This window comes from Amphiura filiformis, chromosome 4, assembly GCF_039555335.1.
Source record: "Amphiura filiformis chromosome 4, Afil_fr2py, whole genome shotgun sequence".
In the NCBI taxonomy this organism is placed as follows: Eukaryota; Metazoa; Echinodermata; class Ophiuroidea; order Amphilepidida; family Amphiuridae; genus Amphiura; species Amphiura filiformis.
In genome coordinates, this window is record NC_092631.1 from 12,035,922 (window position 1) to 12,062,881 (window position 26,960).

The window sequence follows — 26,960 nt, forward strand, 5'->3', positions numbered from 1 at the left end:
TTTTTGGAATATTTCCAAGAAATTGTAATGCAAAGTTTAAATATTTTAAAACTTCAACATTAATGTTGCTTGGTATCAAAAATCACACGTAAAGCTGTAAGCACTTGATCATTGTTATTCTTGGCTCAAAATGTTCTTTTGAAAGTTAAGATATAACATTACGAATTGAAGTTGGAAAGCTTCCAATTGCAGAAATCAAAGTTTTTTCGGACAAACAGTTACCCATCTTCAGTAAAAGCATCAATGACATAACACCGTCCGATTATAAACTATATAATGTGGGCTAAATTTAATGAGATACACAAACTTTAGGAAGCGGTGAGCGAGTATGAAAAACCGCCTGTTGATCAGATCAAACTTGGAATGAACTGAATTGATGCATGCATTATGTAATCGTTCATTTCTTCGCAACCAGTCAACCGAATCAAATAAAACTTGTGTATGTGATGCACAACAAAATAAGCTATGCGCTACATTTTAAATTTTATGATTCTGATGTCTATTTCTCGACTTACGTTCAATTTTATTCGCTCGGTAATTTTTTCTGGGACACCCTGTATTTCATCATTTTAGCTTCAATATGGCAAAAATTTCCGCACGCATTTGTACCATATAAACATATTTGGTCGCAAAAAGGTGCTGGATTCACTATACTTCAAGAAGTTTTTCCAACCCCATCCCCCCAATGTTAAAAAGAAATCTACGCCACTGACTTGAGAAAAAGCCATATTGTAACATTTGCTGAGGTAGACGCCCTCAATATTTTTCAAAATTCTTCTTTACATGATTTACTTTATGAAACTAACATACCCTGCAAAAATCAAGACTTCTTGAGATTTTGAAAAAAGTGCAGGAACCGTCATTTAATTATTACAATAGAAATATTAGTTGAATGTGTACGCGATATTCATAACACAGTACGTACATGGGTGCAGGATGGTCATACACACACCAAAGGAACATACCGTAGCATGACCGACAGAGTGACATGAATTGGGGACTGGTAATAGCATTTTCTTTGCTTACCCGAGTTGTTCCGCTCAAAATTAAAAGGAGACATATCTGACAGTAAAAGGTAACATTTTTTGGAAAAGAAATACTAATCTATTTGTATTGAAGTGTTACAATATGGCTTTAATCTTTCTTCAGCAATCAGAGTCTGAGTATTGTTTGGTAACTAAGACAAAAACAGGTCCTACTCAGCCAGACTACTTTAAGTGGCATAACTAAAGCAAGCCTAATTTGGAGCACATGTTATTTATCTAGCTCCACATTCCCCCAGCAGTAGTTTTTAGTATACCATCTTGCATGTTCCTTCCATCTGCATGTGCTGGGTGACTGACCTGCGGTAACCTGCTGCATGCAATTCCTGTTGTGAACTGGAGCTTACCTGCTTGGTCACTTGCTTTATAGTCTATTAGTTTTTATCTGCTAATTGTGACTCTTTTACATGTACATTTTAATAGTTGTACAGTACTAGCTTGATGCTCCTCAAAAAGGAGGGATTTCAAAAGGATGACAAACCAAATCCAACCATCATCAGGTGATTTTGCTTTTATGTGGTAAGTGCATATCCCATAGCAACACAAGAACACCTGAAATCGTAGCTGCAAACGTCACAATGGAGATTATCACTGTGTCACTTTGCTGACCTACAGGAACTTGGAACTGAAGTTGCTTCCCATTATTCTTAAAAAATAAAAATAAAACAAAAGTATATCATTATAGTTATTACCTCCAAGGCCGATACACAATTAATGAACTCAAGTCTCAAGAATTGTATATTGGGACAATTTGGAATTTGGATTTCAAAGCATTTTTTAAAACTGACCATCGGGGGCACTTCAATATGACACTTTCACAGTAAGGGGCATTCGGTGAGAGCAAAATGTAAACAAATATGGGGCCATTGGGTGAGAGCATGATTTTTGGCATTCGGTGAGAGCAAAATGTAAAAAATATGGGGTCATTGGGTGAGAGCATGATTTTGGCATTCGGTGAGAGCATAATGCAAAAAATATGGGGTCACTGGGTGAGAATATGACCTTTCTTTAAATGGAACCTTTGGGTGAGAGCCGAAATAGTGCCACAGAAACCTCGAACATTGAATTGCTAGTTCTAAATGGCTTCAAATTTAACAAAGTAAAGAAGTAATCAGTGATAAATGAAAGTTGCTGTTCAAATTAAAAAATAAGGGTCTTTAGCTGATAGATCAAATGGAAATATAAGGGGTCTCTGGGGACAGTGTATATGTTTGTAAACAAATATGGGGTCTTTGGGTGACAGCGAATCTGAAAAGAGGGGTCTAAACAGCCTCCAAAGTGGGAGTGACCCCCCCACCTCCCGGCCGGGCTGACCATATCTCATGAAGTAGAGCACTGTTAATCCAAGGGTCGGGGGTTTGAGCAAGGCACTTCACTCTACTTGCTTAGTGCTTCGGAGGGCACTTTAAGCTGTCGGTCCCGTGTACATGTATTTCTGACATTAATGCAGTGTGCATGTTAAAGAATGTCACAGGCTATTCAAAAAGAGCAGGGGATCATCCTGGTACTGTTGACTGTACTTCAAAAATACACTCATCTACTCTAGGTTCCAGAGTAAAAAATAAGCTGTACGCAGTGCGATAATACTCATAAGGAGCAGCTAAATACATGAAATTAATGGTAGTTTGAAGCCGAGTTACTGTAATATCAGATTTGAACATAAAGTAAATAGCAATTTGCATGATGGGAATATTTTTGTTCCTTGTTACTTCTCTTTAAACAATCTGTACATCATACACTGTACACAGACATTGGAGCTTGTTTGGTAGCGACAATAAAGTTAAATAAGCTACTGTATTCATTCCATTAACCGCCCATGCCCCTATTAGCGCCTACCCAGCGACTTTACAACAAGCAAAATGTGATATTATTAACCGCCCATCTAATACTGTCAAAACACTTCCTTTCAGCTTACCTATTGGGTGACTATACAAGCATGCATGTGGGAAATTGATATTGAAAATGTGCGCTAAAAGTAAATTATGACGCAATTTCATAGTGGACAGATGTATAGATACAGTGGAAACTCGTTATAACGAAGTTGTCAGGGACAGAGAAATTAGTTCTTTATATCCAAATTTCGTCATAGGGTTGTAAAAACAATAAATAACAAAAGAATTTTGTATCTTGGTTCTGGAAAAATACTTCTTTATAACAGGGTTTTTCTTGTATCTGATTTCGTTATAATGAGGTTTTACTGTATTAAAAATATGTGTCAATAACCACCTGCAAACGCCTTAAAAATGCCAAGTTTGATGTAATTCTGACATCAAAATCGTATTTTATTTGCATGCGGTCACAATTTGATGCCATTAAATATAAACAAACCTGGACATTTCTGGACACCATTTTTGAGGGCACATTAACTGTGAGTAATTAGATACTATCAGATGGTGATTGATGATTATTTAACAATGTAAAAAATAAGTGCTCACCCAAAATGACTGGGTGGTTAATGGAACAAATACAGTACATAATTTGACTTTATTATTCAAAGTTGGCTAGACCACATTTGAAATACGGTTCACTAGTCCAAATAAAAACTATCAACAAGAGCATGTGAATAGTATGGTCTAGCACCCCCTAATCATTTGACATGCAATTGTTAGCATTTCAAAATTGCTTCCCAAGCATTGTAGCATACAACAACTCTAGCTCATGATGTGTTCCTGTAGCAAATATACATTACAGATGACCAAGTCATATTATCCCTCCCTCGATGCTCTATACGCTGGCGAAGTTACGTAATAATCGGATTAACTACCATAGCAATAGGTGAAAACAATTTTTGAATATACCGCGCTGCACTGATACCGCCACGCGGTACCTCTTCATTGAACCATATCAAGCTGATTACTTGCACCTGTAAGATTAGTATCTTTGAAAAGACCAGTATTGTATTCAATCTATGATTGCAGACATACACAGATGATGAGTGTAACCTGCTTGTAGTGCAGCAGCGATATGTTCAAAATTGTTTTCACCTATTGCTATGGTAATTAATCCGATTAATTACGTAACTTCGCCAGCGATATATCTTTCCTTTTCTAGGACCAAAACACCCAAGGTCATTCATTAACCAGTGTTAAGGGCAGAGTAATGGGAGAGAACATGGACCTTTTTGAGCTTCATTATTTCTGAATTGTATGTCCAAAGTATATAAAACTAGACATTTTTGGAAAGGAAATGAGTCAAGGAATCCCATGGTGATGTCAGATTTGTTCAAAAATCTCAAGTTTTTGAAAAAATCACAAAAATTCACTTTTTTACCCCAATTTTTTTGTGACAACTTGGAAAAAAATCCGTTCGGAGTAAAAAAAATTCAGTTAGCTTTTCATGAAGAGACATGAACTTAGGGAAGGTTTTATTTTTTTGAAATTCGTCTCTTTTTTCGAAATATTGAAAAAAACATGTGAAAAAAGCCATTTTGTCACTCTATTAAGCTAAAATTTGCACATAATGGTGTATATTTTTGTTTAAAACAAATATTTTGAAAAAATGAAAAAACCTTCCCTAGACTTTGATGAACTCTAAAGGATAGTGCAAAAAGTTTACCCTTTGCTTGCATATTTTTTGAGTTATCTTGTCACAAAAATCGCATAATATTGTCAAAAGTGAACTCTGAGAAATCGACGTTTTAGTAAAAAATGTCAAAATTATGCACAAAACGTCCTTAAATTTTAAAACGGTAAGACTTAAACACTTGTAAAAGCTGTATCTGGTGCATGGTCTAAATATGCATCTTTTTTTTTTTTTTAATCTATAATTTCTGCTTCAGTGTGCCAAAATTCAAAATAATTAAAAAATCTAAGTGGCATTTTGACTGCAAATTTTTGTTTTGTTTACACCACATTTTGCTGGCGTTAACAACATACCGAATGCGCCTTGATCATGCGTTGAACATACGCAAGAGAGCTGCGCCAAGGCCACGCCGACGCGAATCACGCTAGCAGTAATCACAATATTTCAGATTCAAGCATTTCTGACTCAATATTTCCGCCAATCTACTAAGCTGTCTTGAGCCATGTGACTTTTTAGAGTTGAAAAGAGTGAAATAAATCAAGCAAAAATACGAATAAATATTAGCAAGTTGTATTTTATCAGTTTCAAGTGAAAGAATACATCTTAGTGTTGATAAATATCAAAAAATCTCAAATTCGGTCGTGGACGAATGTGTCTTCCATTACTCTGGCCTTAATCGATCAATTATAAAATTTCCTGAGCATTAGGAAACTTTAAAAAAGTGTGCCATACACTGATCCTGGGCAGGCAGGCACACAGGTCGTGTAGCTATGGATACTAACCATGCGATATTTGAGATCTTGCCATGCACACATGCTTGTATTGAGGCTATCACATGGAGCCTGGTACAGATCCTTTAGATCAAATTCATTCCCTGATGCTGAGCCTGAAAATGAGATAACAAAATCACTGCAATAGTAAATTTTGGTAGAATCTTGCAAAACATATTTTTTCCATTTAGTACATCATAAAATTATAAATATCTTGGTAGATGGCAGCCATCTTGAAATCATGCATGGGTAAAAATTTAAAATGTCTGCAATCTTGTTAAATGATATACCAAATTATTTGTCTGATCACAAGGATTTCAACCTATTGTTATAGTTATGTAACTAGCTGGAACTATGGGTATAGTTAGTCTACAATAAACAGATCAGATCAGAAACTACTTTTGACACAGTATACAAAATGTATTTAAATTTAATTTCCACAAATAAATTCACTGATTGACACTCTACCAGAAACTAATGATTTAATACCTTGGCATCTAATCATGACATTAGGATGCTGTAGCTCTACCAATGCTGAAGCTACATCTGTGTCCCTGGACGGCCTATGATATCTGAGGTGTATTGGCATATCAACATGGATAGTACCATAGTGTTTAGAGTCTGTTATTAAGTGGGGACTGTAGACAAGGATTGTGTGCTCTGGTGATAGATATGCAGGCTGTTCAACATCAATTTCTTCGTAAGATAATACCTATAATGGAAAGAGCATTCATTAAGTTCAGCCAATGCAGTAGCGCAGCCACAATTTGTTGTTTTTTTCAAAAGGGAACCAGGGTGCCTTTGAGGCAGGGGTGGGGGTGGAATTGTCAAACATTTTTGCAACCAAATTATTGCTCCTCTGAAGATCTTATAAGGTATCTGAAAAAATAATCAAATATACCTTGCTTAGTAAAGAGTGAAATATCTGATGAGCAGGCTGGATTTTGTTTCAGAAATATGATTGAGAATTGCAGAGAGCATATACTTCCTCTTTACATGTGCTTCATAGATTACAGTAAAGCTTTTAACTGTGTTAGCCACCCACAGATGTGGGAACTTATGAAGAAGATGGGTTTCCCAAGTCATCTTGTGGACCTGATCAGTCGATTATATGAAGATCAAGATCTGCAGTCAGAACAAGCAGTGGAGACACAGATTGGTTCAAGATTGGAAGAGGCTTATGGCAGACCTGTGTATCCACCAAACCTATTTAACACCTACTGTGAAGACTTTAGGAGAATAACTTTGGAGGGGTTTGAAGGTGGAATGAAGATTGGCGGTACAAAGATTAATAACCTGAGGTATGCAGTTGATACCACTCTTATTTGTCGCAGCAGAGTTGAGCTGATTGACCTTTTGAAGCGCATTATAGAGGCCGGTGAAGAGAAAAGCCTTCTCTTGAACACAAATACAAAAATAATGGTTGTAGACAGAGAGCAAAAAGGTGATGAGTTTGTGATAGATGAACAGCAGATAGAGAAGCACTTTGAATACCAGGGTTCAATGATTAACAACATTGGTGAATTGGTGATAGCACAACTGAAATTAACAGAAGGCAACTTTGCAATGACAACTGTGCAAGGCATGTCAAGCAAAGCCCAGGCTTATCCATTGACCTCAAAGTATGCCTACTTTGTGCAATTGTGTTTTCCATTGCTACTTACATTGGACTAATGACATGAAGCTAACCAAGAAATGCAAGGTGCAAGGCACTTGGCATCAGATCAAATGAGATGGTCATCAGTGGCAAGGAACAGAGAAATAGATGGAAAATACTGGAGGAGTTAGGACCAGTGGGTGAAACAGCCTGATGAGTGACTGAGAAAAAAGAAATGTGGTTCAAGATAACCCCACCCTAGAATCCACGAAAAGATTTGTAGTACTCAATACTCATGTCATCATTACTTCAGCATCACATGTAAGAAATGTAAAGTGTGTGTAAATGTACTGTTATTTTGTTACTTTTGTAACCAAGATATTTAAATATAAATTATTATTTTTAATTATCAAGAAGTACAGTTAACCAACAAATGAAATTAAAAAGTAGTGGGCCAAAGTAACCCCTAGAATTACAGTATTACCTTTGGAGCTCCAAATGATTCAACTGCTTTGATTTGATCTAAATCAACATACATGCCACTGGGGACAGCTTCAACCAGCATAAACCAACATGTGTTGCATGGTGTATGGTCTTCAAATGTGATCTCAATAACACTCACCAAATCCCTGCAAAAAAACAAAACAAAATTAATTGCTTGCTAGTGATTGAAGGAGGGTGGTCCAATTCCATGCAGTGAATGAATTTGACCCCATCTCCAGTTGCAGCAATATAATCACCCTTTTCATTTTGCATATGATTTAAACCTATTTAAAACTGAGGACACACAAACCCGATTTCAATCGACACACTGACAACTTCCTATCCAACCGTGACCTATCCTGACCCCCCAATTAAAGATGGACCGCTTTTTAAATGCATTTTTATGTTATTTGTGTTGTCCTGCTTTTATTAGTATGTCCACGGTTGCAGATGTACATCAACGGTTGCAATGTGTGTCATCCTACTGTAGGTCCATGTTTGCAGGTAATTACAAATGCACCCCACCCCACACACACCGACACACCCAGACGGTGCACAGTGTCGTCAACCTATATGATAAATATCTTTTCCCTGAAATGAATCACATCTTAATACTCTGTTTATAGTGAGCGACGGGTGATTGGTATTTCACCGAATGCAAGAAAAGGCGTCCTCTCTGATTGGCTAGAAACCGATCGCTAGATCGCTCAGTGATGAAGTACAAACTAAGAGATGTAGAGATGTATTCAATTACATTTAAATCAATATTCTATTATTGACGCAGATAAAGAAAGTTGTATAGTTGTTCACTGTGCAGTATTATATTATAGACTTGTGATTTAATATTCTATAGCCAGTGTAATAGCACCGTGGTCTGGGCTATGCTTGTTGTTTCCATAATAATAATAATTCTCAAACAGTTGAATATATCACATTATTAATGTACAATTAAAAAACGTTATGGTGAAAATGCAGTAAAATATATGTGTTTAAAGAAGCAGCTGAGTGTATTGAATTTCCAGTTAGTGTATTGAAAACAAAACCTGCATTTTACCTGACAACAAATTGAATTTTCTTGTAATGGCAACGCCATATGAGGCACTGAGCATGCGCAGATCGTATAAACATGTATGAATGGAAACGGTGCGGTATCTCATATAGTGCAAGTAATATGCTTAGCCTGAGTCGCTCGGCCTATCTCGAACAAAATCGCCATGCGTAGCTTTTGAAGAAAGAGAGGATTTGCTGTACTATCACAGCAATTTTTGACACGAAGATATAGGGATGATGACGCTGTGCGATGCTTAATCCATAGTCCTTCTGAACTCATTCCTTGCAGTGGCAGTGTTATAGTGGGACCCTCACATTTTTTCTCCGTATCAGTATATCCACTATTTTGGGTCAAAATCACCCTATTTGGGGCCAAAATCGCCCAACTGTAGGAAAATTTGTCCAACTTTTGCTCCCTCCCACGACCCACATGTCACTCCCCCCCCCAAAAAAAAATTCCTGGTGCCAACACTGGTTGCTCATCAGTAGAGGTTCCTGGTGCCACCACTGGTTGCTCATCAGTAGAGGTAAGAGAATTTTAAATACTGTATCCATTTACCTTTGAAAACCCTGATTTGTAATATTCCTTGTCAAAATCACATCTTTTAAATTTAGGTTGCAGAACTGGCTATTACTTCCTTTGTCAGCTTCTGAAAAATAATTTCAATACATAGTATTTAGTATAAAAACTCGATATATGTGTTTGTGAGTTCCTGACTTTAAGTCAAGAAGTCAGGAACTCAAGCGTGGCGTGAGTTCGTGAGTTCCGGACTTTAAGTCACAAAAATAGGATCTTGATATAACAAAAGTGGATGGGCTTACAATTAAAATACTGACGCTGTGAAAATTGAACAGATTTCATGAGTTCTTGACATCCTGAGATGTCTTAACTATTTCTTTATTTTTATATCTTTACTATTTCTTTATTTCAAACTAGCTAAGTCAGGAACACAAGAAGTCAGGATTTGTGATTACAAGATCCTGTCTTCTTGAGAACCACATGGCTCTTAGTTACTTCTGTATTGGGCCAATTTGGCTGACTAGCAAATGTGTAAACCAAAGTAGATTTGTTAGTACTTCTGTGTTGATTGACAAATCTATCTACTATTCACGAACCTCAGCCCTCATGGCCCCGAGTTATATCCCTAGGGGCACTCTACATGTGGATAGTGATAGAGCATGGAACTATAACTACTTCAATCACTCAATCGTTGCCAAGTTTCAAACGCATTAAAACAATTCTTTGTGAAGTTTAATGTTACCAAAATGTATTTTGATGACTTATCTTCAGAGCAAAGTTTGCAAATTTGTAAGAGATTAACCATGCTATTAACAATTCACCAATGTCTCATTTGAGCAACTTTTTCAGGTGCTACATGTATACCCCTCGAGATTGGCGTTGTTTACTTCTGAATTTTCATTGCTTTATATGGTGTCATACTTCACTGATTCTGACACGATTTGAGATAGCTCCAAGTTCTATCCTCACATCCATCACGGGTTATTAGTGGCCTGGATGAGGATAGACTTCTTGATCAACTTCCGGGGTCCGAGTACACGCTGGTGGTCAGTGATCGCATAGAAATGGCAAGGTCTCCTCCCCTTCTATGTGCTAATGACCAATGGGTCAACAACTGCCTTATTTTCAAGACTGTTGATCTAATGTGCACAGGGTTTGACTCTTCCTGTACACAGGACCAATGGCTTTACATGACTCCCTAACCATGAGACATTGCACATTGCATATCTGCATGTGCTAAGCAGTGTATGAGGTGAGAAGAAATTCTACAATTTTATTCTATAATGTAACTGAATACAATTGTAGGATTTCCGACCTTAAAGGAACATTTTGGGAGAGGAAGATAATTCTCACCTAAGGTAAGCCCAAGGCTCGAAACCTTGCCGATCATATTCGTCCGGCAGGCAGCGCAAGGCCTTTTACCACTTGGCCATTTCACCCTCCTGATACATCCAGCCGCTGTTCAAACACATATTATGGGGAGTGGAAAACACCCGGGGGAAAACACCAAATTGGTGTTTTATGACCGTTGACATTCTTTTGACACAAGTGACAAGTCTTTCAATACGTGCAAGTGTCTTTGAGTATGCTTCAGTGGTCGTGAAAGGATTCAAAAGATAACCTCTGCCCTAATAATCCCAAGCTATTGTCTGAAACTGCTCGCTGGAGGATGTATCATGAAAACTCAGTCTTCAAATGATAGTCATATAACGACCAAAACAATGTGAATATACAGGTATAACGACTGAGTTCCGCAGTCTATGATACAAGGGTCATTCAAAAAGTTCTACCTCTATCATCACATCTCTATTATCATACATGCCAGGATATTGAAATTACCCATGTTTATACTAGTAAATCTATATCTAGGCTAAAAAATAAAAGTTATTTGATGAAAATGTGATTTCCGGTTGTTTACAATGTAGATATGTTCGCTAAAAAGCAAATACATGTACCAGGGGTGTGATTCATAGCTTGTGAAATATCCTAACAGTGTGAAATTAGGCTAAAATACCCCCAAAAAAGGGCTGAAAATCAATATGATATGATAGCCTCATCCCCAATTGTGTTACACCATACATACCGGTACCATTCTATGGACCATTGTGAAACATTTTATTTCTACATGTAATATCAAAACGGCTAGTGCAATTTACTTCAAAACTTGGGAATCGGATTATATTGGTACAGTACTGGCTGGAATCCACCGGGCATGGGCCGTGCAAAACCCACACGCGGTATTCGCGGGTTGATGTTTTGCGCGGTAGTTGTTGCACGGTCATCTCTGATGAACCTCTTCATGTGACTAGCATCTCTATACTGACTGTACCGCGCATGAGTTTTGCACCGCTTAATCCTATTCGCTTCAATCGATAGGCTAATGATTCGCATTCATCACTTGAAGTAGTTCAACGAGATGTACCTTCATCGTTATTGATTGACAGTGACACATCATGACATGAAGCACTGAGCAGCTTGATGTTAGCTTGGAACATGAACATTATCTTCAATACTATTTCCATGTTTAGAAGAACAGCAAAAGTTAAAACATCAACGATGCGCAATTAATTTACAAAACTAATAAAAAAAATAAGACAACCTGTTTTTAAACATGTACAAAAATGGAAATAAAAACAGCAAATTTTTGAGAAAAATCCCCGCTTTATGCTCAAACCTGTGTTTGTACGAGCGCTATTATTAACTTTAAAACTTCGCCCGCGATAAATTTGCAAGAACCCAACCGGGAACCTGACATTTTTGCCCGCAAAGTCAGCCCGTGATACGCTGGTCTCCGAGTCATCGGTTTGTGCATCAAATTTCCCCACACATGAATCTTATGAAATAGCAATTTATTCACCCAAAACATTCGTCTTGCCATCACAAATTTTACAGACCGATACATAGAAGATGGCAGATATAATTCATTATTATGTTCTCAGGGTTATTAGGAGTTAAGAAAACCTAATAATGATAATACTGGATGGCTTTTTTCGCATGATACCATAACATATCGGATTCGTCATACAAATATCGAACTCGGCGTTGGCTCGTCCGATATTTTTATGACTCATCATGCTCAGCCATCCAATATTATATCAACATTTGTTACATCAGTGACGTGTCTGTACGTACAAACATTTGCAGTCAAAATTATTTTATGTTTTGAATATTATTTTCACGACATGTTTGATACCCAGTTTTCCCCGGCCAGGTTTTCAAGCTGTTCTTGTTTGTTCTTAGCTTGAGACAAACACATATTTACGATCTCACAATACTTGTTCTACATGTATTTCCTTTTGGTTTCAGAACTAAAAGTGCACGTAGATTATACATCCAATGATCCATAGCCAAGTGCGCCGAAGCTCCCAGTTCCATTCCTTGTCCCAATACGCCTTGCAGTTAACAAGCATACATGTAGGCCTACTTTGTGACTTTTGGAAAAGTGCAGTTTTTGTCTTCAATTTGGGTTCATTCAGCCATGAAGTCATGGACATCTTTCATTTTCACAAAACGCTTAGTAAACAATCATATAATTATTTCTTTAATAGTAAGTTTTATTGGTACAAAGTTTTACTTTACGATGTTATGATGAAATTTTCAGAGGGGGACTTATTTCTTTTGATGTGTTTAGTTAGAACGGGGATGTATCTGGGCAATTCCACACCAAAGTGGACATGAGAAAAAAATTGAAAAATGCTTAGAACTTTGAAACTACAAATGCTACAATGACACATTTGGTATCAGATGAAAGAGTTCAATGTGCTCTGTCATTTGAGCTATCTTACAGATAATTTAAAATATGTACAATGAAATTTCTTCAAAAAACCCGTTTTTTGGTCAAATTTTGGGATTTTTTTAAAGAAAAACTGCCTCACTTTGTATCCAATTTACACATCCTCATTAAGATGTTGTTACAGGTTTTCTGTACAAAATTGCTTAATGAGAGTTAAAAGTTTTACATACTGTGGTGTTTTTCATGATTTTTGTATTTCTTATGTATTTTATTATCTTCTAAAATTTAGTAAACCTTTTGTCCTTCCGTTACCATGGCTAATCCACTTGGCATTGTAATTATATTACCGAAACACATAAATTCAAATGAAAAGTGATATTAAGTAGCTAACACTCAAAGGATTACATTTCCCACCTTGAAAACAAAATGGAGCCTTACAAAATTCACATAATTTTTGCAAAAGAAATTTAGGTAAAAAATACATGTCCGTTTTACCGTCCTTCCATTACCGAGCTCATTAATATTCATATTTCATACGCGAAAGGTATTTCTGTGAAAAAAAGATGTGAAATTTGAAGGTAGCAGTGTTAGTAATGAAATGGTAACATTTGTTTGATATAACTAATAAAGGTGTTTTTGATATCCAAGTTTGAAAAGTCGTTTTAGAGTGCAAATGTCCTTCCGTTACCGTGGAATTGCCCATCTTGTAATAAGTCATTGTAAGTCCCAAGTTTTGTTTGTACCCGTATCAGCCCTAACAACTCCTTTATTTACATCATTACACCCTAAAAATATTACATACAATGGTTTCTGACATGTTCTAAGATACTTGTTGATGCATTATTTTGACAGTTTATTTACCTTTTCCTTGCTAAAATGTCATTTTGTATCAATTTTTCTGGAGTGATGCAGCCACCATTTTTATTAAATACATACCGTACTATCGATGACGCAGCCAAATTGTGTTTCAATATCAATATCTTTTATTAGTTTTCTGAGCTGAGGTAATTTTTTTAATAAAATAAATATAAAAAATAAAATAGCATGGGTATTTTCCTTGTTTGAATTTGAAGATTTTACCTGTAAAAAACCCAAACATTATGATGGTACTTTGATCAAGCCTGATCCCAAAATACTATTGTCAGAATTTGTACTTCAGTGCCTGTGTTTCTGGTAAACACTTTAGCAAAGATACATAAATCATTAAATGTTAGCCCAGCTAAATTGAAGCCAAATTTACAATCTAAAAAATGTTTTTTTGCATTTAGTGAAAATTGACGAGATCTCAAACCATGAAACTGAGGGCAAAATTGGTTCCCCTGGGGCCTGTCTATCTTAGTATCCGGTCGTGTGTCTTGAGCTCGCCACCAAAAAAAAAAAAGGTGGCGACGCTACATTTTGCCAAAGTCGACTCAAAACAAATGATGATATCTCTGTCAAGCAAGAAGTTATTGTCTTGCTTGTGGTCTCATTTTATTGCTAAATAAAATGCACTTTCAACCCTGTAAAAAGAAATACTTGAACTTTTTTTAATACTGACACTGTGCTTCATAGAATTCAGAATGGGCAGGGTGGCGGTAGTGGGGGATGTGGTGGTGGGGATGTGGTACACACAAACTCTATGGGATTGGTATTTTTTAGTGCGTAATCTGCTTCTGTAAAGGCTGTAAATTGGATTTGGACTTAGCATCTAAACGACTCACGGCCTTACAGCTAAACAATTCTACTAATTGTTTTTAATCATTTATGATTGGTTTAGTGAAGAAAATACAAACTTTTCCATACAAAACTACCCGTTGTCATATTAAACACTGTAGTAAGTAAATGCAGATGTCTTCAAAATCTGAAAGTTGCTGTAAAATTTTAATTACTTATCCTATCATAGTCAAAGTAGGCCTATAGATTTTCTGAAGGGAAATTTGACGAGGAATCTAAATATGGACATATTTTTTCTGTATGGGTTACGGGGAAAATGTTTAGGTTCAAAATATGTTGAATTGTAAAAAAAATCTAACATACTTTGGGACACCCTATATTCTGAGATTACCAAACAGCTGTGATTTTGGTTTCTTCCGAAGTAAGTTGGCTCTCCATTTCCTCCACCAAATGAATGTTGTTTACTTCCAGTTTATTACTGTAAGTTGGTAATAAGCAATGCATTGAGTGACCCATTTTTTATCAAATCTTTTTTATTCCACCCTGTATAACTTGCAGGTCACCCTGTATAATGAGTTGAAATGTATATATTGGAATTGCTGATTCCTTCAGCTTTCCAAAAATGTATACTTTTGCTAGTTTAGGGTTGATGATTGTCGAGATAATCTAATTAGAAACCCGGTTGGTGTAAAAATTCATAATATTTGTCATGTAACGCTAAGGGTGGCGAGTTCAGGACACACGGCCATCCACACACAGTGATGCCAACGCTGCACCTTATGCGCACAATTGGGCTACTTGGCGATCACTTGCCGGCGTTTTTTGCCGCTACTCAAAAAAGCATGCCGCTACTTGCCTAAAATTGGGCTACTTATTAGGCCGTGGCAGTAATTTGATGTATTCTCCTTTCAATTTAGCCGATTTATAAAGATTTGAGTCACTGAAGCTCGAAATTGCAATTACAATGGATTTTGTGACCATTTATTGATCGGTCCATAACTTCCCATAGTACTGGAAGTTTTGAAGTCAAGTACTTTTCCGCCCAATTGGGTGATTTGCGTTCTAAATTAGGGTAAATCTACCCAAATATCCGGTATCGGGCGCTTTTCTAGGAAGTTTAAAAATTAGGCTACTTGAGACTCATTTACCGCAGCTTGGCGAGCCAATGTGCCGCGCCTTGGAGCTGAAAAGTTTTGGCAACACTGTCCACACTCACACACAGTTAATATATCGTGTTGTTGTGGATAGTAAGAAAGATTTATCGATCAAAAGCAAATGACACTTGTTTGAATTCAAAGACTTGTCATTCGTGACAATCTAATGTCCATGACCATGAATACAGGACACTTCGCCCACAATGCACTTCGCCTACATGCCATTTCGCCTACGTGCCATCTCGCCCCCTAATTAGCTATTGCGGCAATGCAACGCAGAAGCATTTTGGATGTATACGATCGATGTGCACAGGATGTGTGTGTATTCAGATCGTACTATCAATGATGTATTCATTAAATCGCCCCCATTGAATGGACGAGAATATAGTGACCACGTCCTATTGTAGTCTTGAGAATAGCCCGGTGTCGATAGGTGATGATTGTTTTTAATGATGGTGCTGTGGTGATTTGAAGTTGAGAAGTATAGTTGTATTTCCCCCTCACCTAATTTAGCTATAGCGGCAATTAGAATAGTAGCTCAGTATTGCGTTTCCGAAATAAGGAAAGTATAGCGCATCAAAATTTAATAGGCCTACGTTTTCCTACGGTACCGCTTTTTTTTAATAGTCTTTTGGACTTTTGCATGTTTTCTTTGTTGGGTAATTTGTCATATTCTTCTTTTATCTTTCGTAATGTTTTTTAGTGTTTGGCTTTGTTGTTGTTCTTGGTTCTTGCTATAATGTGTTATGTTGTTTAATGTTTATTTGTTTTTCTTCGTTTGGATATATCAGAGCTTTGTCTGTGTGGGTTTTTGGTTATATATTTTCAATTTAGTTTTTCCTTTAATTAGTGTATTGTTGTTTATGCTTTTCTTTGTTTGGTGAATAATTTCTTTGTTTGGAATAGGTCTATGGCTTTTTGCTTGTTTTTGTTACGTTTCTAGTTATATTTTGGCTCGTTTTGGTTTGGTTATCCTTTTCTTTATTTTGTAATGTTTTGTAGCCTACTATAGTATAGTAATACTAATTTGGTACGATCGTATTGTTTTTTGTATATTATGCGTTTTTGTTTCTTTTATTTTGTCTGTATCAATTAATATTATGTCTGTCTGTATTTTGTACTGTTTCTTTTTGATTTTGTTTATTTGGTATTGTTTTGTGACATGTTTGGGGGTTGGGCTTTTTTTGTCCTATTTTTGTTTTTCCATTTTTATGTTTTTCTTTAATTTTTTTTTTTTTTTTTTATGTATGATTTTCTTTTTGGTCTTGCTTTCTTTTGGATTATAGGCCTTTTTGTTCTATTTTTATGTTTTTCTACTTTTTGTTATGTGTTATGTTATGTTTTGTTGAATTCGTTTTGTTATGTGGTTCTACTTTTAAAAAAAATTTTTAGTCACAATTTTGTTTTACTTTTATTCGCCTCTTTTATTTGGTCTGATTTTATGTTTTACTGCATGTGTTCTTAACTTCTTATTATTATATTGCCACTTTTGGATGGATTTCCGTGGTTCCTGGTGGGTTGTTGTTGGCATCTGAGTCTGACTCAAGGGTAGGCCCTATCTGATCGGTATGGGTTGGGTCCAAGTTGGTCTTTTATAATTTTCCTTTAGCTCCCGCCGGATAATAATATGATCGGCAAGCTAATACACAGATTGTAGGCGCTGGAATGAAATACCAATTTTCTTCGTTTGTTTGGCTCGCAATTAAAAGGGGATAATGCGATCAGTACGAGCTAATATATAAGAGCTATCAGTGAAAACTATCATTTAAATAGGAAGCAATTTTTTATGCAAATCACACATTATTGAAGGACCACTTCGTATGAAATGGGAATGTTTTGTGTAAGAAAATAATGTAACAACAAAGAAAATTAGTAATTACATAAATATAACATATTATTGTCTTTCTCGTGTGCCCACGGACAAACAAAGTATAAAACGAATTTTAAAATATGCATAATATTGTACTAGTCATATATTATAATGTTAGAGATGCTTTTGTATTTGTGTTGTGTATGTTGTTTTTTATTCTTTCTATCTTTTTTTCTCAAGTTATTTGTCTTTTGTCCTGTTTAATATAAATGCAAAATGAATAATAATAATAAAAAAAGGACCACTTCATATAACTTCCAAATCTGGGAGTTTGATAAACCTAGATTTGGAAGATACGTGAGGCTCTATGTCATGTGCACTTTATTCGGTGCATGTCGTATAATTTATAATGGTGTTGAAACTTTATAAAACAAACTGATAATGATGATTTATATGTTTAAGCTAGTATTCTATGAGTGTCGTACTCATGCAATGCTATTATTTAACCGCTCTAAGCTTTTTGACAGTCGGACGAGTAGGACCTTTTTTCTTTCTTTATAGTTACCAAACTATGCTTAGCTCAGAATATATGATCACTACTAGTATCTCACATGGCGTAAGAAAGACCATGAAGATGAACTGGTGAAAGTTCCTTTTCGGGTGGGCGGTTAGTGGACTTTCACAGTTTATCTTCCTTTACTGGCGAGAACTACTCTTTGACCGTTCCTCATTAGGGATTTCCCTTTTAACAAAGGAGCACCTGCGCATATGATGTAGCATAAACACCGTCAGCATGATCTGACTCGTTATACGCAATTGCTTTGGCTTCAAGTATTTAGCATGTATCCTATATAATATATTTATTTGATTCAAATGCAAGTAAGGCTTTAGGTATTTTAGTCTCAGCTCAAACCAAAGTCAGAAAGTTTGAATTATTTATGTATATGACATGGCCATTGACAATACAATAACGTATCAAAGGGGAAAAAAGAATTAGGCCTAGGCCTCAAGAAAGAACAGGATTGAATAAAGAAAAATTAAGGACATAAGGAAAGAAAGACTTTGGCCATATGCCTGAAGTAGGAAACCGGGGGTTAACAATCTAATACGGTATTCGTTTATAGTTTGAACTAAGTGATTACCGACGGGCCGACGGAGTACAAAACAAGCATAATTGGACGGGAAAGAGGAAAAAATGATTATAATGGGTGTACTGAAATGACATGTGAAAGACTAAGCTAAAACTAAAAGACCTACGCATTTACAGCTGCAAGCTAGTGTTACGTTTCTCTACGCAACATGTATATAGATGGTCGTCTCACGATGGAAGGGCCTTTTGATGACCAATGCTCAAAGTCTACTCGGGCCCCCCCGGAGTCCTTCTTTCTTAAATTTCTTGGTGACAAGCTCAAAGTCGAATCCTTCCCTTATTTCTTGAGTTTCTCCTAGTATTAATTTAGTGTGCGAAACTGAACTGTCAAGAGCCGGGCCAAGAGATAAAACCATATAGTGCAGGCCTTCGATCGTTTTACATAATACGTTTCAACCCTGATCATGCTGATTTTTTGGCATTGTAATGTTTTAACATGTCCACTGAGTATACATTGGAATCAAATTCATTATGTTTGTAAGACATCGGGGCTACCCTGGGAAAAAATTTCAAATAAATGGAAACATTTTGTGCAATAAATGTGTTTATTGATATACTGAGCTGTGATTTAATTTGCAACTTCACGTAACTCGTTATTTTCCCCAGATTTGGAAGATGTAGGTTGTTTGGCTTTATATACAGGTATGATTCATTTTAAACTTCATATAACTCGTTATTTTTCCTAGATCCTGTTAACACGCGCTCCTGCCTAGGTCTATCAAATACCATACATGATTTCATTTTAAACTTCATATAAATCATTATTTTGCTCGTATTTTGCCTGTTCATGTGCGCACCGTCTACGAATAGGTCTTCCCTATCTAGGCTTATCAAACACCCAGATTTGGAAGCTATAATTACTCGGATGTCGTTTGCATGATCAGGCTGGGCATATACACACAATTAACACTTGTCTAAAATAATTCCTTCCTTGTTTCTATTATTATAATTATTATCTTTCTTTCATTTATCATGTGGTCTTGGGAGCTGGCCTTTTGCGTGAAAACAATAAGAAAATGATGGGTCTTTGGATGTGTAGGCCTATAAGGGAGCACGTTATTTAAATACTAATAATATTTGACAAAGAATAACCCCAAATTAAAATTTTACCGAAATCGTATTTTAGTATTAACCAGTTTTGCAAACATTTGCAACTTTTTTTTCTTCGCTTGCCTCCAATAGCGCTACGTCGCAAGCACAAAACATGGCCCGTATAATTCTCGGGTCTTAATCAAACTGAGAGCATACTTGACCCAGGACTCATGCGGCCGCGCGCGGGACCCGGCCTTGTCAAGGAAGGTACATCGGTGTATTCTGGCATTTTTGCGTGCTTGGATCACGATACCATTGATTGAACATAATCACACCCGGCGTTTTCGTGTAAGTGGTATAGCTAATATCCGCCGTTAACACGCGGTGCAAAAATGGGGCATAAGTCACTGCACAGCACCCCACAAAATATCTCAAAGCTGCATGCTGCTGGCGTTTGTTTTGCTAGTCGTGCACATTTGTCTTTGAAAAATTTGGCAAATGTTTTTTTCCCTTAATTGTTTCATTAGGCTATGTCAAAGAAGATCTTCTCTGATTTAATATCTTATATAGGACTGCAAGTTTTAAAAGTTTTGAACATCTCAAACTTTATTTTAAGTGAGTTTGAACCGGTAAAATGAATGATTCAAGTTAATTAAATAAAACAAACAAAACTCATAAGCGCTTTTTTTGGCCATATTATATAAATTATTAGGCCATACTGGCCATAATTAATTTAACACTAAAAAGTATGAACTTATATGAAGTAAGTAAACATAATTTGTAAAATAAAATAACACATATAATAGGGCCTATAATTGATTCTTTTGTTCATGAAAACATACCTGTAAAAATAAAATACATAGGCCTAAGGATTTAACATAAAAATACATTTATAAGGCCTAAATTTCGGACATATTAAATTAATTATTGTTCGTGAAAATATAAGCTAATATAATGTAAAAAGTGATGCCGATGATGGGAAACTTGGAATCAACTTTCATTAATACCCTTATGATTTTGTATCATAATTCAATGGCTTTCCTTCGTCTTCGTGTGCATGGTACGGACTTACAAGCACAAAACATGTTTTAACACGGCCCGCAATTACAAATTTTTGTTGCGCACACTACCCGTCATCCAACACGCTGGCAAGTAAAGACTTCCGCGAAATCGCCGGGTATGACATGGGTAAATCAATGGCACTGTGACCGTAGCACGCAACATATAGCCAGTATATTCCATTTCCGGGCCATTCCGTGGTTTGGCTGGCGGTGTGCAGGCACGCAGGGGACTTGTCAAGCAATCGTCGGCAGCAAATACCAGCGGTGTAAAAAGGGGCGAAACGCACAGCACAGGCCCTGCTTGCTGAAAATGGCCAAAATTTATTTTAAACATGACCTCTGACCGCGAGACGGTGAAGACGTGAAAAATTTCGCGGAGCCTCCGCTGATTTTAAATCACCTTTATTTTTCGACTTTTAGTTACCATCCGCACCAATCCGCGTTATATATGTTACATTTTAACCTTCTCAATAAAGTTTTGGTGTTTTTAAGAATTTTTACGAATTTTAACCTTCGGAATTTTAACTTATATTTCTCGCACCCGTGTACCTGTGTATCCTACGTTGGTTGACTATACGGACACCATTGGAGATTCATTGGAATGAAAATTCATTTTTCTACTACATTGTTCTTCGAAAATTGTTATCACTGAGGTCATTAAACCACTTCCATCGGTTTCACCAAGACTCCAGCAGTCCTGTCAACGATTTTCTGCGTGTTTTTGTGTGTTTTTAACCTTGGACTTTATGCTGTGTACATCTGACCATTGCTTCGAAACCAACGGGACGCCATCTTTAAAGACCCCACCCACCTGTACCAAGACACCTGACGCCATCTTGTATCTCCCGACTTGATTTATTTTTCTTATTCTTAGGACTCATACTCTGGAGTAATGCATTCGCTACGTTCTTTGTTCACCATCTCAACACTCCTGCTCTCCATCTGGATTGAGCGGGACGAGGGTCATCATGTTTACAACTCGGGCCTGAATTGTAAGGTAGGATCCAACCACTTATTCTCTGGGTCTTCATGTATTTTCCCTGACGTAAGAAATGTTATCAGCAATGTTGTTAACAGCGATCAATTTGACCATGCTACTCTTTTGTATACATCTTGTAAACTTCACACTCATCTTCTTGCAAGTAGGGGTTTGTTCCCCTCCATGTTTATTAATTTCCAACCTGACATAAAGAACCAAAGCATCATTTCAACTTCAAACTTGTTCACTTTGCTGGGTTTGTGTGGCGATATCCACCCACACCCTGGGCCCCTGTCCCGAAGCAGGAGAGGTAAGCGTACGAAAAAACCCAAATTTCCATGCACTTGTTGTGGCAACGAAGTTTTAGACAACCAGCGTGCACTTAGTTGTGATGGTTGTGGTAAATGGACTCATACTCAATGTGGTGATGTAAGTGATGATGAATACAACACTCTCACACAAGTAGTTGACTTTGCATGGCTGTGCCCTGCATGTGATGTGGTAAATTTTAATGATTCATTCTTCAATTTCACTCATATTGAATGTACTAATTTATATGAAATACTTGGTGACTCATTCATAGGTAGTATCATGAAGTCAAATGATACAACGCCTCGTAAAAAAAAACCCAGCTCGTCCAGAAAGAAACAAAACATCAAAACAAAAAGGGCGCCCACAAATCACCCAACGTGCAACAACATGAGTAGTGGTGATGCCCCACCCACCACAAAACACCATGGTGGTTCAATTATTTACATGAAAAAACCTAATGGTGATCCTGTACCCCAGATCACCAGACCTGTGTTACTCAACCAAGTCAATAAAACGGGTGATCCTGTTCACCAGATCACCAGTTCTGTGTTACTCAACCAAGTCAGCAAAACGGGAGACCGTGTACCCACGATCCCCAGACCTGTGTTACAAAACCAAGCCAATAAAACAGATACAGCAATGCATACTGGGAGAGCTAAATCACATAACAGCAAACAAACTTTTGGTTTAACCCTACTAAACATAAACTTCCAGAGCCTGAAACGTAAGGTACCTGAGATACAGGCTCTCATAGACACCGAGCAACCTGACATTATTATAGGCACAGAGACGTGGCTTAACCCAGATATCAAAACCTGTGAAATCTTCCCGGAAACTACCAAGTTTTCCGCAAAGACCGCCATGATGGTTATGGTGGTGTTTTGGTGGCAGTTAAAAACATGCCAGCCCAGCTTTTAGATGATCTAACAGTCGATGCTGAACTGTTATGGATCAAGCTCGACCTTGGTAAGAACTCTGTTATCTACGTCTGTGCATATTATAATCCTGATACGTCTATGGACTCCTTACATGAACTTGATAAATCAATTTCCAAACTTCATACAAACTACAGTACCAATTGTTCATTTTGGTTGAGTGGTGACTTCAACATGAAAGATATTGACTGGGAAAATCACTCTGTCAAGCCTGGTGGCTCATTTCAAACAATGTTCCTACTTCCTGGATTTGTGTACTAATTATCATCTTACACAAACAGTGAGGGTTCCCACACGTGGTAAAAGCACTCTAGACTTATTCCTTACCACAAACCCCACTCTTGTCACTCAAATTGTCACATTGCCCGGACTCAGTGATCACGAGGTAGTTAAGGTCATGTGTGACGTGAAACCCTGTAAAAAGCGCCAACCCAGACGCAAGATTTTTCAGTACTCCAAGGGCGATTTGCCATCCCTTTGCCAAGACCTGGAGATTTTTGGGGAATCTCTGATCCAAAATTTACACAAAAACTCAGTCCAACAAAACTGGACTCTTTTATCAGAAAAAATTACTGCTTTAATGGATAATTACATTCCAACTAAATTATCATCTAGCAGACATAATTTGCCTTGGTACAACAACAGACTCAAACGAATGAATCGTAAACTTCAAAGGCTTTACAATAAGCAAAAAGAAATCAAATTCTGAACAAGACGAAATAGCTTTCAAAACCTACAGAGCTAACTACAAGAAAGAACTCAGACATGCACAGGGAGATTACATTAACAACAATATGACTGATAATTTGCATCAAAACACAAAAAACTTCTGGAAGATAGTGAAGTCTAAGAGGATAGACAACGGAGGTATTCCACCACTTATACATGGTTCAAATACAACTGATAACAGCCAGACAAAAGCGGAAATACTAAACGAGTATTTCAAATCAGTCTACACACATGAGGACACTACAAACATCCCAACTGAATCTGGGATACCTTTCCCCGAGATGCCACCCATTACAGTCACGTCAGAGGGGGTAAAAAAACTCCTTTCAGACCTTCAACCAAACAAGTCCCCAGGACCGGACAAACTCCCAGCTAGAATTTTGAAGGAGTGTGCAGAGCCTTTGGCTCCCATTCTGGCTGCTATATTCAACCAGAGCCTAAATACAGGCCAGCTCCCCACAGACTGGCTCATGTCCCACATAACACCTATTTACAAAAAAGGTAGCAAAAGCTCACCTAGTAACTACAGACCTATTGCTTTGACTTCAATCTGTTGTAAGATTTTGGAGCACATTCTTACCAGTAACATCATGTCACATTTGGATCATTACAATATTCTCGCTAACGCCCAACATGGTTTTAGAAAGAGAAGGGGTGTGACACTCAACTAGTCACAACAATCAGTGACATCGCAAATTCTTTTGAAAAAAATAAGCAAGTCGACGCTGTTTTACTTGACTTTTCAAAAGCGTTCGACCGCATTCCGCATACTCGTCTGCTTAGGAAAATTCATCACTACGGTATAAGAGGGAAGGAACTTGGTTGGATAAATACTTTCCTTACCAAAAGGAAGCAACGTGTTACTCTTGATGGAAAATTATCCTCTGCTGTTGATGTCACGCCTAGTGTGCCTCAAGGCACCGTCATTGGTCCTCTGTGTTTCCTAATTTACATCAACAACATGCCTGAGTGTGTCTCAAATGGCACTAAGATCCGCCTTTTTATGGACGACGCTCTCATTTATCGGAAATAAATTCTGTTCAAGATACACAGATTTTCCAGAGTGACCTAGACAACTTATCCAATTGGGGCTCTGATTGGCTGATGTCTTTTAACACAGAAAAGTGTTACACCATGCATTTTACATCCAAAAAATTACCTTCCATCACCCCTTATAAATTGTGTGGAAACACTCTTCAAGTGACACAAAGTCATCCTTATCTTGGTGTCACCTTTAGTAGTGACTTAAAATGGAACTCACACATCAGTAAAGTCACAAAAGGATGCAAAAAGGCTTTGGGTGTTATCCGACGTAATTTCAAATCATGTACCCCGACGTAAAATCAAGACTTTACTTGTCCCTTGTTCAACCTAAATTGAGTACGGCACCACCGCGTGGTACCCTAGCACCAAAAAAGCAAAATACCAGCTCGACATGGTTCAACGGTCGGCCGCAAGAATGTGCCTTAACGACTACTCAAGAGACTCCAGTGTGACATCCATGATTTCTTCCCTTCAATGGACGGATTTGGAGACTAGACGGATAATAGTAAGACTCGCCATGATGTACAAAATCAACTGTGGCTTAGTGGACGCCGACTGGGAACCATACCTGACCCGACCAACACGACAACTGAAACGCACTCATCCATTTTCTTTTCTACAACCAAGAACCAGAACGACCATCTACTCAGACAGCTTTTTCCCCTGGACTGTTAAGCATTGGAATAATTTACCCCATCACACATTAGACGCTCCGAACTCAAAAATATTTAAATCAAGGCTCCGCGACCTTTTGACGACACCGACATTACAAGTTAACTGCAGGTCATCCACCTCTGACGTGATGCGGGAACCCGCTTTGTTGGAGTATTGAACCAGAACCAGAACCAGAACACTTTAAGTATCACGTTATCAAGTTATTAAAAATAGGCTGAAAGTGTTAACAATCAGACTGCCATATTTTTCTTTATAATTATCTTCATAAAAATTCACGTATAACACACTTTAACACGAGTTATCAAATTATTAAAATGCATGTTGAAAAAATGCATACACATTATATTAAAATATTTAAAAATATTGTTATAATCACATCAGCACGGTGTGTTAAAAACCGAACATAATCTACACCGGGACGCGGACGGTACTAGCTAGGGGCCTCAATTTATAAAACGCACACACACACACACACTCAATTTGTTGAATATTTCCGTGCATTCATTGGAACGAATCCTTGATCGTATAGTCTGCTACCAACACAGGAACACACGACCCTTCCGGTCACATCGATCGTCATGATACATCCACAACCGCCATTGCAATGCATTGCATTGCATAGGGGGCGAGATGGCACGTAGGCGAGATGCCGTGTAGGCGAAGTTGCGTGTGGGCGAGGTGTCCTGTTTCCCATGACCATGTCCATGTCAAGGACCCAAGGTCATAAAATACCAATTTTGTGTATTCAGCTCCCATAGTCATGATAGTATCAATATTGGTTTTATCATTGAACAACTTGATCGAGAAGTCTATCTTCTAGTTCTATGCACGACGATATATACGATAGTTACTGTGTGCATAAGATAGAGTTAGAACTTTTCGAACAATGAACAACGGCATGACGGCCATGCATGCCCATGACTCATACATGGCATACATGCGAGTGACGGCTGGGTCTGGGAGCCAGGCAAAGTTTAAACATAAGCTTACCTATATATTCACCTAGGAAAAGAAAAATAGTACAGAGTAAGCTTCGTTGCATTATTATGTGCGGTTTGTTATTGACACTACATGTATTTCCAAGCCGAATCGAGTCGCAGTCGGGTAAAAAAAACAGGTTTTCAAACATCAATTTAGTCCCGACTCTTTTTTTCTGCGATTATGGGCGCACACCACCAAATCACTCCGCGAGCGATGTAATGTGGATGAGTTCCGGTAAAATCGAAATCTTTTTAGAGGTACTTTGGGTCTTTCTGTGGACTTGTAAGGAAAAGGAGAAGCATGTTATAGCTTAAATAATACATTGAGACCTATACATGATCCTGGATCGCCCCAAAAGGTGCAAAACACAATTTTTGAATAAAGTAGGCCCGCGGATTGAAAAATGGCCAGAAACGGGTTTTCAGGGTATAGAAGGGGTCGAAAATGGTCATGGTGCTGTTTAAGCGCCCATATCTCGAAAATTAATCACAAGACTACCCGTACATTGAAACATATATTAAATTTTCATCGATTTGCAATCGATTGGTAGTATTTTTATAGTCAATTTGTTGCCGAAAAGGCCTAAAATCGCGCACGGAAAAGGTGTGTTTTCACGTGTGTTTCAATGGGACGCTGTATTGGTGGTGTGCGCCCTTATAAGGCATTTTGGCCGGAATGAGGCCTGTCATAGAAATTAGGTCAAAAACAGGATAGATATGTGTAA

At 37.5% G+C, this 26,960-nt stretch overlaps 1 protein-coding gene across 1 annotated transcript; it reads right to left on the minus strand.

The window, feature by feature from the left end:
* LOC140150548 (phosphatidylinositol-glycan biosynthesis class X protein-like) lies at nt 1-26,412 on the minus strand. Its single transcript, XM_072172581.1, has 6 exons — nt 26,246-26,412; nt 9,025-9,115; nt 7,417-7,561; nt 5,825-6,047; nt 5,348-5,451; nt 1-1,689 (listed from the first exon to the last, which is right to left on the minus strand). The coding sequence occupies exons 1-6, from the start codon at nt 26,382-26,384 to the stop codon at nt 1,540-1,542; spliced, it is 852 nt and encodes a 283-aa protein (XP_072028682.1). The 5' UTR covers nt 26,385-26,412; the 3' UTR covers nt 1-1,539.
* Between the last annotated feature and the right edge of the window lie 548 nt (nt 26,413-26,960).

What these genes read in the sequence shown, in the direction of transcription:
- LOC140150548 (XM_072172581.1), bottom strand. Translation starts at nt 26,384, where the DNA reads ATGTTTGAAAACCTGTTTTTTTTACCCGACTGCGACTCGATTCGGCTT. An exon ending in TTTCCTAGGTGAATATATAG is followed by an intron (nt 9,116 to 26,245) that starts GTAAGCTTATGT and finishes ATTATTTTTCAG; the next exon opens with AAGCTGACAAAGGAAGTAAT. An exon ending in AATCATTTGGAGCTCCAAAG is followed by an intron (nt 6,048 to 7,416) that starts GTAATACTGTAA and finishes TTTCCATTATAG; the next exon opens with GTATTATCTTACGAAGAAAT.